This window comes from Tachysurus vachellii, chromosome 13, assembly GCF_030014155.1.
Source record: "Tachysurus vachellii isolate PV-2020 chromosome 13, HZAU_Pvac_v1, whole genome shotgun sequence".
NCBI lineage: Eukaryota > Metazoa > Chordata > Actinopteri > Siluriformes > Bagridae > Tachysurus > Tachysurus vachellii.
In genome coordinates this window covers 3,798,219-3,811,266 of record NC_083472.1, presented here as the reverse complement: position 1 = coordinate 3,811,266, position 13,048 = coordinate 3,798,219, and the positions used below count along the sequence as shown (strand labels likewise).

The 13,048-nt window shown below is 41.9% G+C and overlaps 1 protein-coding gene across 1 annotated transcript in view; it reads left to right on the top strand.

Moving 5' to 3' along the window:
• Positions 1-288: 288 nt before the first annotated feature.
• syt9b (synaptotagmin IXb) overlaps positions 289-13,048 on the top strand; it is a 60,544-nt gene continuing 47,784 nt past the window's right edge. Inside the window, exon 1 of the mRNA XM_060885041.1 lies at positions 289-691. Within this exon, the coding sequence (XP_060741024.1) occupies positions 544-691 (148 nt within the window). The 5' untranslated portion in view covers positions 289-543. The remainder of the gene's footprint in view (positions 692-13,048) is intronic.

Genomic DNA, 13,048 nt, shown 5'->3' with positions numbered 1-13,048 from the left:
ATTATCATCATCATCATCATCATCATCATCATTATTACTATTAGTATTATTACTGTTATTATTAATATTGATGTTGTTGTTGTTGTTGTTGTTGTTGTCATGTAGCTTAACTAAATGTCTGTCATGTTTTCCTGACTTTATTCTCCAATACATCATATAAAACAATGACGAAAGGCTCTGAGGAAGAGGAGGAGGAGGAGGAGGAAGAGGAGGAGGAGCCTTGGCGTTTGGATGTACAAATCGGGGACACCAACAAGACCGATGCAATATTTGGAAATAACTCTCACGCGCTCTCGCGCTGCTTCATTCCGCTTCATCGTGCGCTCACCACCTTTTAGCCCTAAACCACACTTTTAAAGAAAACAGAACGAAATATTCGTCCTTTTTGTGTTTATGTGAGCTATGCGGTTTAGATGGACCGAGTTGTTTAGCGCGTGCCTGCCGTAGGTGTGCGGACGGGGCCGCGTGCGACTCCAGGTTGCGCTTTTGGATGAGCGCGGCCGAGCCGGAGCGGCGCGCGCTTCACGAGGATGCTGCGGGGACATGCCTGCGGGACGGGAGGATGAGATGTGCGGGAAGGCGCTGGAGTTGCTTTCTGAGCTGTGCGCGCGCGGAGAGGTGCACAGCGACAAGTGCGCAGACTTCATCTACTCTTTCCGTGACCTGGGCAGACCAGACTACTCTGACTCGGGTATGTTCCGACTCTGGAAGCTTGACTTTTGCGCGTGCTTTAAAGCTGGTTTACTCGGTATTATCACTGCTGCATGAACATTCCCAAGTAGTGCATAGATACTTTTCCTCAAGATCCATGTTAAACATAATGAAACGTATTGAAACTGATGTCGGATTAGTTTTTATTTCTTATCTCCTGACAAATAAAGAAAAAGAAGAAAGACTATTAAAGTCTGAGACTGAGGGTAGACTTTGTTGAGTGGTCTGAAAGCCGCACCCTTTTACTGACCATAATGTGCTTTCAAACGTCACATCATGGCTGAAACGATTTCACCAGCTTTATGGATACATTTGTGTTCAACAACCTTTCTTCCTAAAGCTGATACAAAATGAAAGTAGTTGGTTTTTTCATTAGAAGTGGCATTAGGGGCACTGAGAGGTATTAGGGGCACTGAGAGGCATTGGGGGCAGTGAGAGGTATTGGGGGCAGTGAGAGGTATTAGGGGCACTGAGAGGTATTAGGGGCACTGAGAGATATTAGGGGCACTGAGAGATATTAGGGGCACTGAGAGGTATTGGGTGCACTGAGAGGTATTGGGGGCAGTGAGAGGTATTGGTGTCTCCAAGGTTCTGAGGGGTTCAGTTCTTAGTACTGGCCTGAAACAGACCTTCTAGGATAAAGGTAAGTATAAAAGTGCAACATGTTGTTGTATAAAAAAGTGAACAATCAATATTGTTGGATCTCACAATACAGTACATCTGCTTTGTGTATATGGATTTTTCATGTTTACCTTATGCTTCAGGGGTTTCCTCTGGGATCTCTGGTTTCTTTCCATACCAAAGACATACATTAAAACTTATCTCCTCATGCTTGGAGAGGTTTACTCCAGTTACTCTGGTTTCTGTACTGTCCCTGTCCTGGCTGTTCTTCCCACCCTGTCTAGTGCCCGGACTCCCCTGCTATAAGCTCCATGCTCTCTGAGACCCTGTGTATGGATAGATTTCCGGCATGATATTTACATTTAACTGCATTTAGAAGCTCTCATTCAGGATGCATTACGTGATGTGCAAACAGCTTAAAGCACAGCAAAAGAATAATAATGATCACGTGAAGATGAACTTGTGTCATTAGGCAATGAGTTCTCCTCAAAAAACTCACACTTAATGCGTGTCTGTGAAGGAAACTATACTGTATAAGGATGTTACATTGATTACTAAACTGAAAGAAACTTTGGATATTTTCATTTCAGGATGTTGCTCCAGTGTCCACTAAAGTTTTATCTTCCTTTCCTTTCTGGTCTCTCTATACAGAGACTCACAAAGGTTCATTCATGAATCTTCAGTAAGTGTTTTATCTGGGTCAGAGTCTTGGCAGATCTGGAGCTTATCCCAGGAACACAGTGCATGAAGCAAAGGGTAGGGACACACCCTGGGACACCAGTCTAATATAAAAGGGCATCATGAGGCAGAGCCCTGAGGAAAGCTAGAGAAAACCCCAGCAGATATATGGATGGAGTGAACATACAAACCTGAGATACACAGAGACCTAAATTTAGGACTGAAGCTGTGCTGATACAAACTATGCAGAGATATACTAAAACTCAGCAGATTTGCAACAGTCTTTATCTTTATCCCTGGCAATTTCTGACAATTGTTACTTGAGCTTTAGCAGAATAACTTCAATCTCTTAGTAATTCAAGTTGGAAAAGATTATGGATTACTTATTATGATTCTTATTTGCATATTTGCCACATCAACAGCTACGATTGGATAAATACAAAATAAAGGGAAGTTGGTTGCGTAGTGGTTTAGTGGTTAAGAAGAAGTCTGAACTGTATTGAAATGTTATGAGTTCAAATCGCAGCATCACCAAGCTGTCACCACTGGGCCCCTGAGCAAGGCCCCTAACCCTCAATTTCTCAGCTGTATTAATAAGTTCAATGTAAGTCGCTCAGGGTAAAGGTGTCTGCCAAATTCTGTAAATGTAAATACAGCATGCGAGCACTTTAAAAAATGTCTGGCCTCGCACTTTTACATCAGTGAGGTAAAAAAACTTTGTCAGCTGTTCTTCACTTGAGTAGGTATTGTTATTTTTCACAGCTTTCTAGTCTTTTTTTTAATTTGTCACCTAGTTGACCAGGCGTTTGTCGATATCTAATATTTCAGTGTGACTTATTTCCCCCTCGCTATGACGTGCATTTCTGAGATGTTGAGTGTTTTTAAATATGATGCTACTGAGCAATACCGTGACGCCGACCAGTTTTTGATTGGGTGTTTGTTGCTAAGCAACAAGCCATAACATTGTAACAGCGCTAACATCATTTCACACTGTACACATTTAGCACCGCAATATGTAGTTAACACCACAAAAGCCGAGCTGATCCTGCTTTAGGGAAGAGTTTCAAAACCCCAGGGAAAAAGCCATCGTGACAAAAATTGCTGGAGTTTTCCAGGGTTAAAAGCAGGGGTTTAGAACGACATTAACCCGGGGTTAAGAACAGTGTGAAAAGCCGTTCTGTCCTAGTATTCATTTAAATTAGACAGACAAGACAGACAAATTAAAAGAAAACTCATTCAAAATTTATTTTATTTTTAATGACTTGAAAACAAGCAGTCCACAACAAATCGATTAATAATGACAAGTAGATTTGTAAAGTTTGTCGTGATGTTGGCTTTGACGGTGCAAGTATTCGCAAAGGCCGGTGCTTTTTGGAGGCGAGTGGACATAAGGGTCAGTGTTATTTTTGGAGTCAAGTGGACAGAAAGATTGTGAAAGCTACTGGACCGCTAGGGTGCCAACACTTTTGGAGGCGAGTGGACATGAGCATGTGACGTCATCAGAATACACGTGAGGAAGTTCCCCTCATTGTTCTGAGTGTTTTGATATGTCACATGTCCATGTTGAAAAAAGTTTTTTGATTTTGCATATATTGGGGGCGGGGCTGCAGGACAACCGGAAGGCCAGTCGGTACACCAATTTAAACCTTTGTTCAGAGTATCACCCTAAAGGAGCTGGCCGAGTTTGGTGTAGATAGTTCGAAAGCTTGCCGAGTTATAAACCTCCAAAGTTTATAAAGGGAGTCTATGGGAAAAAAGGCCATTTTGAGACCCGGTACCGGAAGTACCGGTACTCAGGTCACAGTAATAGCAACAAACTTCAGACCAGGGTCTACAACATATCCGAATTTGGTGCATGTGGCTCGAAAGCCCTAGGCCGCATTAAATTTTATAAATTTTTGTCTAAGCTTAAATAGGAAAATGTTGGCTTCTACAAAGCTACACAATTACGACTAGCCATTCAAGTGGAAGAACAAGAACAAGAAAGAACGTGCATGATGTGCTCGTACAGGAAGTGCTCTTTCACAGCTTTTCATCATTTTGTCATTTTCAGCTCTCTTTGAGCTTGTGTAGGTGTCACCAAAGATATAAATCACCTGTGCTGCGAACTCGTTGCACTTTACATCCGTTGGCGTTTATCAGAAAGCTTATATGAGTACAAAGAAAATCAGCTTTCAGATACTTCAATCCTAAAAACATTTACACATGAAAGATTTTAAAAAATTAGGCAGATTTATGAGGTATCATGAGATATCTTTTCATGCTTGCCATTGTTTTTATAGTACTATTAGACTAGCCACTATAACCAGTTCTCCATGAGGTCCTTTGGATCCCAAAACCCAGCTCTTACCGTGTAGCCATTTTTTCTTAATGTAATGTGTCGCATCTCTGTGTTGTCACTAGAGAGACCACTGCATGTGCCACATATGTGACCGCAGCTGCTAGTGAACCTCATTCGTCATTCATTTCCCTTAAGAAGGGTTACGCTTTAATTAAAGCAAGCAGCTGAGGCTGACCTGACATGGGATTAACTAATCCCAGGGATGATTTAATGATTTAAAGCAGAAATTGCATGTCGAAACAAAAGCTAGTGTGACTGGGACATAACGTTATTGCAAAGCAAGGGATAATAAAATATAGGATATTAGGATATAAGGTGGTAGCTAATATGAAAAAAAAAAATACATATGTTACTCTGCCAAAAAGTCTGCTTTGTAGCAGGCTGAGACCTAATCTTATAATGTCTGTGGATGAAACTCCATGACGTATTTCATAGTCCGCATTACGATACGGCACACGTGTTTTACGTTTCGTGTCACACGTTCAAATTTAGATCAGCGCTTGACAGAGGTGGGAGAATTCTCAGCATCTGGAGGTGTGGGACTGATCTCTGTTAACGGTCTTTTATGTAACGACGTATGTTCGTACGTCCGTATGTTGGTGCAGGTCTGTGAGTGAGCATTATCTGCATAAAGCTTATAAAACATATAAAATATACAAACAGATATACAAATATAGAACAGCTCAGGCTGATGTATTTTCATGGCAGTCAAGATTGGGAAACTAACTAAACGTCTTTCTGCTCTCGTTCTTGTCTGTTTAAAGGTGCCCTTCCACACAAAACCGTTTTTACTTGTATTTTTTGATATGTGTTAGGTCCATATGTGTTTGTGTTGTGTCGTGAATGTGAAAACAAACTTCTACCTCCCCGGTCAGTTCTAGCCACTTAAAAAGAAATAAGGGGAGAAATCAGGTCAGTTGGAAAAGCTGCTCAGTGTGACGTAGTAATGATTGAGCTCATTACTATTCATGAGCTCTCCCACTTGAGACCGCGCCCCCAGAATTCGTGTAGCTCAGTGAGTTTCCTATACAGCAAGGATGGCTGAATGTCAACGGGCTTGTGAAGAAGCCGTTCTGCCGCAATTCAAGGTGATTGTAAACAAATTTCCTCTAGCCTAGGTTACTTATTGTGCTGGGTGAATGAATAGTCGCGCTCTCATATCCTAGCGGTTAGCCAATCGGAGCCAAGCAGCGTAGCTCATTTGAATATTCATGAGAACTGGCGCAAATCGAGCTGAGTCTTCCTGCAGGCTTTCTATACCACACTAGAATGGCTTGAAACAAGGTAACCAAGGCATTTTTTCCACAAAAAAAGTTACAGAATACATGGTAAACTTCAGACATTACCACAAAAGTAATGAAATACGTGTGGCAGGGCATCTTTAAAGAGTTGAAAGATTTTGATTGGTCAGAAAAAATAACGTGAGCCTGTTTATAACGGCTTCAGATGCTAGTAGAGCAGTTAACAAAAACGATGTATAAGTGGGTAAAAAAAGTTTTAGTTTACGTTATTGCTTACATTTATCGCTCCTTCAGGTCATGTTGTAATACTGTAGGAAAAGCAATAGGTTAAGAGTTCAGAGTTCAGAGATCATTCCACTTTATCTGGACACATCACTGCACACATTTACATAGTGCTTAATACTTAATTTATTAAACTGCATCAAATACAGAGCTGTAGATTCATGTTCAATGAGTAATTTAAAAATAAATAAATAAAATTCTGACTTTTGACTTATTGATCATATTTCAGCTCTCCTGTAGTTTTTTTTTTGCATTTGGCAGCAAAACTATTTGTACTAATGTCTTTGAAGGAAATACAATCCACATCTATAAACTCAGTAAACAGCCAAAGTACTGGATCATTTATACTTTATTTAATAATTTACTCTTTTAAGTCCTTCACCCTGCAAGGTCCGATTCCATTTATACAGCAAAACCTTGCAGTCTGATTGGTTCTTCACACTTACACGCTTCTTCTCAGCGCTGGCTCACAGAATATCTTCTTCCAACGTTATTAAAATATTTCGTGTGAAACATTTAGCAGTGAGTAAAGGAGAATATCATTTTTGTTGACAGGCTACGGGAAAAGAAAATACTTGTATGTGCTTTAAGCCTTACATCATTTTTGCATCAATAACTCTTTGTTAAAAATAAAGAAGCGTGTCAGCAAGAATTAAAGTAAAGGTGTAAAAGACAGTAGTGAGAGCAGCTCTGCTGTGTGGGTTAGAGACTGTAGGTGAGGAAAAGACATGAGGCAGAGATGATGATGTTGAGGTTCTCTGTAGGAGTGACGAGGATGGACAGGATTAGGAACGAGGACATCAGAGGGACAGCTCAGGATGTCTGTTTTGGCGACAAGGTCAGAGAGGATAGATTGAGATGGTTTGGACATGTACAGAGGAGGGAGATGGTTATATTGGTAGAAGGATGTTGGAGATGAAGCTGCAGGTAAGAGGTCAAGAGGAAGGACAAAGAGGAGATATATGGATGTGTTAAATGAGGACATGAAGGTAATTGGTGTGAGAGTAGAGGATGCTGTTGATAGAGTTAGGTTTATTCTGATGATTCGCAGTGGCGACCCCTAACAGGAAAAGGCGGAAGAAAAAGAAGAACAACTTTTGTCACGGCAACCATAAATGTTTTTTGGGGCAAGTCGTGACCTAATGGTTAGAGAGTTTGACTCCTAACCCTAAGGTTGTGGGTTCGCGTCTCGGGCCTTCCACGACTGAGGTGCCCTTGAGCAAGGCACCGAACCCCCCAACTGCTCCCCGGGCGTCGCAGCATAAATGGCTGCCCACTGCTCCGGGTGTGTGTTCACGGTGTGTGTGTGTTCACTGCTGTGTGTGTGCACTGTGAATGGGTTAAATGCAGAGAACAAATTCTGAGTATGGGTCACCGTACTTAGTCGTATGTCACGTCACTTTCACTTTTTCACTTTCTTCAATGGCATCACTGTAAATTGTATTTTTTTGTTGTTTTTTTTTTTTTGTTTTGTTTTTCTTTATCTTAAAGAGTGTAAAGAACCTTTTTGTAGTTTAAAGAACTTTTTTCCACTACAAAGAATCTTTTGTGCAATGGAAACATTCCAGCGATGTGAAAGGTTCGTCATAAAACCACACTCAGACAAAATAGAATTTAAGAACCGTTATTTTTTTAAGATTATATTCTCTATAAAAATCCGTCACATATATATTTGGTAAATACACACTGACATTTTCAGCACATTTCGTTGAACTAAGAGAAGCATAAAAATCCCATTTAGCTCAGATTCACTTCTAATGTAAGTCTAAATATTTAGACAGTCATTAATTTTTTAAAATCTGTAATTACATTATGCAACAAACCCGAAGCACTTTCCCAACTCACCATATAAAAAGATTTAGATTTTTAATTTATAAAAACATAGAATTGTTAAAAACTTTATAACGGAGTTGTGCAAGATTACATTTTGCATAAGCAGATATTTTTTTATGGATTTAGGATTAAAAAGCAATTGGGCGTGTCGTTATAAGCGAATAATCGACAGCGGGGTGGTGGGTGGGATTACTACAGCAATCGGCCACTGATTACAGTCTCTCGTTTGTTACATTAGCATCTCGCACCGTCCGTAAAACTAATGAGTTTCTTTTATTGCTTACATTTATCGCTCCCTCTCTTCACTCTTGTCTTCATTTGAAGTTTGCACTGGAGGCTCCTTAGGAACATGTTAAAGAAACATTTCCTCACCGAATCACTGATTCTATGTTATCATTTGATAATTAATATGATTTTTCATTGGTGTTGTTTATTAGTAGTCACATGTACTGTTCAGGTTCCTGTAAAAGAGTTGTTACCATAGAAACAGTTCGATACGGTAGAATGAACGCATTAATATGAACCCGAGAGTTCACATCTGACCAATCACCATTCAAAGCACTCTGGAATAAGGAGGTGTAACAAACAACTACCCTTAGACTTAATATAAGTGAGTAAGAAGTAAACACACACACACACACACACACACACACACACACACACACACACACACATATACAGTAATAATCACAAATTAGATTGTAGCCTGACACTCAATACTGTATATTTGTGCATGTTGTTTATCAAATAATTCGTTCTGCAATTAAAACAGATATTTAGTTAAGAGTTTTTCCAGCACATACTTAGAGTAAATAATGTGCATAAGTTTTGGCACTGATATAGTCTGACATTTGTGAATATCATAATAACTATCGGGTGGCACGGTGGCTTAGTGGTTAGCACTTCGCCTCACACCTCCAGGGTTGGGGGTTCGATTCCTGCCTCCGCCTTGTGTGTGTGAGTTTGCATGTTTTCCCCGTGGCTCGGGGGTTTCCTTTGGGTACTCCGGTTTCCTCCCCCGGTCCAAAGACATGCATGGTACAGTAGGTTGATTGGCATCTCTGGAAAATTGTCCCTAGTGTGTGATTGTGTGAGTGAATAAGAGTGTGTGCATGCCCTGCGATGGGTTGGCACTCCGTCCAGGGTGTATCCTGCCTTGATGCCCGATGACGCCTGAGATGGGCACAGGCTCCCCGTGACCCGAGGTAGTTCGGATAAGCGGTAGAAAATGAGTGAGAGTGAGAGTGTTGATAAAGAAAAAGAAAGATTTAAGTGATTGTTTAATTGCGATAGTTGGGTTTTGACTCAACAAATAGAAGAGATGCCTGTTAAAAGCTATGGATTGCTTTAATAAATCATATTTACAGCCAGCACCGATTACAGCCATAGTCCATCAGTGCGATAAGTGACTTTAAATTTGACTTGAATTCAATTCTCTGCAAATGAGCTACGACACGACACGACACACGTAAAGCGACAAATCAAAAACAACTTGCTTCAAGTCAAGAGTCAAGTCAAGAAGCTTTTATTGTCATTTCAACCATATATAGCTGTTGCAGTACATAGCGAAATGAGACAACGTTTCTCCAGGATCATGGTGCTACATAAAACAAAGACAGGACTAAGGACTTGTTAGTAGTCTTAGCCACTTAGCGCTTGATGATTTTTTTCGAGTAATCCTCACTAATCCCTTAAATAATCCTGTCGCTTGTGGTCCGATCTTTCTTCACTTAACCACTCGGTACTTGTAATTAATCCCTGTTTACTGTTTGATGTACAGAATTTAAAAGAAACCACGGTTTTATGGTTTCATGTCATATACAAGCTCTTTTTAAATGTCTATAGAGACATTATGAAGAACAAATAAAGCTCGGAAAGAACAAACATGGGTTTTTGGTGAATCTGAAATTCTTTTTTGCATATCCTAACTGGAGGTTGGGGTCAGAGCACAGGGTCAGCTATGATATAGCACCCTGGAACAGAGAGGGTTAAGGGCCTCACTCAAGGGCCCATCAGTGGCAGCTTGAAAGTGATGGGATGTGAACCCTGATTCTCCAATGAACAACCCAGAGACTTCACCGCTTGAGCCACCTCTGCCCTTCAGTAAGCACTGGTGAGTACAGTTAGTACGGTTAGCTAGCTTTGCTAATCTGCTACCAAAGTTTGTCTGAACTACCTCGGGTCACAGGGAGCCTGTGCCTCAGGCGTCATGTATCTCAGGCGTCATTGGGCATCAAGGCAGGATACACCCTGGGCGGAGTGCCAACCCATCGCAAGGCACACACACACTCTCATTCACTCACGCAATCACACACTACGGGCAATTTTCCAGAGATGCCAATCAACCTACTGTACCATGCATGTCTTTGGACCGGGGGAGGAAACCGGAGTACCCGGAGGAAACCCCCGAGGCACGGGGAGAACATGCAAACTCCACACACACAAGGCGGAGGCGGGAATCGAACCCCCAACCCTGGAGGTGTGAGGCGAACGTGCTAACCACTAAGCCACTGTGCCCCCCCCGATGCCTTGCATGTGTGTTTACATTGTATAGAAGGCTGTAATCTATACATTTTGTAGCTATAATAACAGGAAAAGCAAGTGACATCAGTAGCAGTTGCTACACGCTGAAAAAAGAGAGATTTCAAGAAAATCGAGTGACTTTTCCGTGATTCTTTTCAGATTTGCGGCTAATTCCTGTCTGGTCATTTAAGTTGCTGCCGTGGTTTATGTTTCGTTTTAGTTTTTTAGATTTTCTAGCATGTTTAAAGACGCTCTGTGGCTGTGAATTTGCCTATGTCTTTTTTTGGATTATTCATTTGTTTTGCACCTCAGGTCTTCCGTAGGCAATAAATAAGGCGGTGAGAGGCACTTGGGCGCATTTGAATTTAAATTGGTGTTTAGATTTGAAGCTTTAGGGAAATATAGCGGCTCTAGCGAGTCGTCGGTGTTCTCTTCACAGAGCACAGTGCGTGTCTGTGCTGGTTTTTTGGAGCAGTGTGGGTTGAGAGGAAGATAAAGACGTAAACACAGAGACCTCTTTGAAGTACAACTCAAAAGCCATGTTAATCATGCTGAAACCTTGAACAAAGCTAGCTTTCATGGTGCTTAAGCGCTCTTCTACGCTTAACAAGTTTACGGGGTGTTTTTTCAATGGTATCAGGAAAAGCAACGACTAATCTGATCTAGATTTAAAAAAAATAAATAGAAACGTTTATTAAGAACATTTATAAAAGTGGAATTATTACAGAGATATCAGTGTACAAAATATCGGTGAGCGTTAGTAGGGTCTAATTAAATAGGAATGCTTGTTGCCATGTCACATGATATTATGTAGAAATAAAGATGAATCATTTAGGATCTAAAAGAATTAGGCTCCACAATCAGTCAATTAACCACAACCTTTATGTACAAAATATATATATTTTGCCATCCTTTGCACTTTCTACTTTTTTTCCAACATTTATTCATTTATTTATTTATGTATTTGTTTCCATTTAAGGAGGCGTGGTCAATGTTTATGTCAATTCAGGTGAAGGAGGCATGGTCAGTGTGCGTCAGTTTCAGTGAAGGAGGTGAGGTCAGTGTGTGTCAGTTCCATTGAAGGAGAGGTGTGGTTAGTGTGTATGTCAGTTCCAGAGAAGGAGGCGTGGTCAGTGTGTATGTCATTCATTCATTCATTCATTCATCTTCTACCGCTTATCCGAACTACCTCGGGTCACGGGGAGCCTGTGCCTATCTCAGGCGTCATTGGGCATCAAGGCAGGATACACCATGGACGGAGTGCCAACCCATCGCAGGGCACACACACACTCTCATTCACTCACACAATCACACACTACGGACAATTTTTCCAGAGATGCCAATCAACCTACCATGCATGTCTTTGGACCGGGGGAGGAAACCGGAGTACCCGGAGGAAACCCCCGAGGCACGGGGAGAACATGCAAACTCCACACACACAAGGTGGAGGCGGGAATCGAACCCCGACCCTGGAGGTGTGAGGCAAACGTGCTAACCACTAAGCCACCGTGCCCCCCAGTGTGTATGTCAGTTCCATTAAAATAGAGGTGTGGTCAGTGTGTATGACAGTATCAGTGAAGGAGAGGTGTGGCCAGGGTGTATGTTAGTTCAGGTGAAGGAGGCGTGGTCAGTGTGTGTCATTTCCAGTGAAGGAGGTGCGGTCAGTGTGTGTCAGTTCCATTGAAGGAGAGGTGTGGTTAGTGTGTATGTCAGTTCCAGTGAAGGAGGCATGGTCAGTGTGTATGTCAGTTCCATTAAAATAGAGGTGTGGTCAGTGTGTATGACAGTATCAGTGAAGGAGAGGTGTGGCCAGGGTGTATGTTAGTTCAGGTGAAGGAGGCGTGGTCAGTGTTTGTCAGTTCCAGTGAAGGAGGTGCGGTCAGTGTGTGTCAGTTCCATTGAAGGAGAGGTGTGGTTAGTGTATGTCAGTTCCAGAGAAGGAGGCGTGGTCAGTGTGTATGTCAGTTCCATTAAAATAGAGGTGTGGTCAGTGTGTATGACAGTATCAGTGAAGGAGAGGTGTGGCCAGGGTGTATGTTAGTTCAGGTGAAGGAGGCGTGGTCAGTGTTTGTCAGTTCCAGTGAAGGAGGTGCGGTCAGTGTGTGTCAGTTCCATTGAAGGAGAGGTGTGGTTAGTGTGTATGTCAGTTCCAGAGAAGGAGGCGTGGTCAGTGTGTATGTCAGTTACATTAAAATAGAGGTGTGGTCAGTGTGTATGACAGAATCAGTGAAGGAGAGGTGTGGCCAGGGTGTATGTTAGTTCAGGTGAAGGAGGCGTGGTCAGTGTGTGTCAGTTCCAGTGAAGGAGGTGCGGTCAGTGTGTGTCAGTTCCATTGAAGGAGAGGTGTGGTTAGTGTGTATGTCAGTTCCAGTGAAGGAGGCGTGGTCAGTGTGTATGTCAGTTCCATTAAAATAGAGGTGTGGTCAGTGTGTATGACAGTATCAGTGAAGGAGAGGTGTGGCCAGGGTGTATGTTAGTTCAGGTGAAGGAGGCGTGGTCAGTGTGTATGACAGTACCAGTGAAGGTGTGGTCTCTGTCTCAGATTCTGAGTGCATGTCAGTCCTCGTACAGAAGGCATGGCTTCTGTGTATGTCAGACACAGTAAAGTAGGCGTGGCATTGTTGTGGCTATTTGATGCTATGAAGGAGGTGTGGCCTCTCAGAGAACTGTTGTGGTCTGTGTATCTGAACCTCTTAGTCCTAGTGGATGAAGTGTGTTCAGTTTCAAGTAACTTCTTCTTCTTCTCCTTCTTCTTCTTCTTCTTCTTCCTCTTCTCCTTCTCCTTCTTCGATTTTTTTTTTAATAGAAATATTTATTT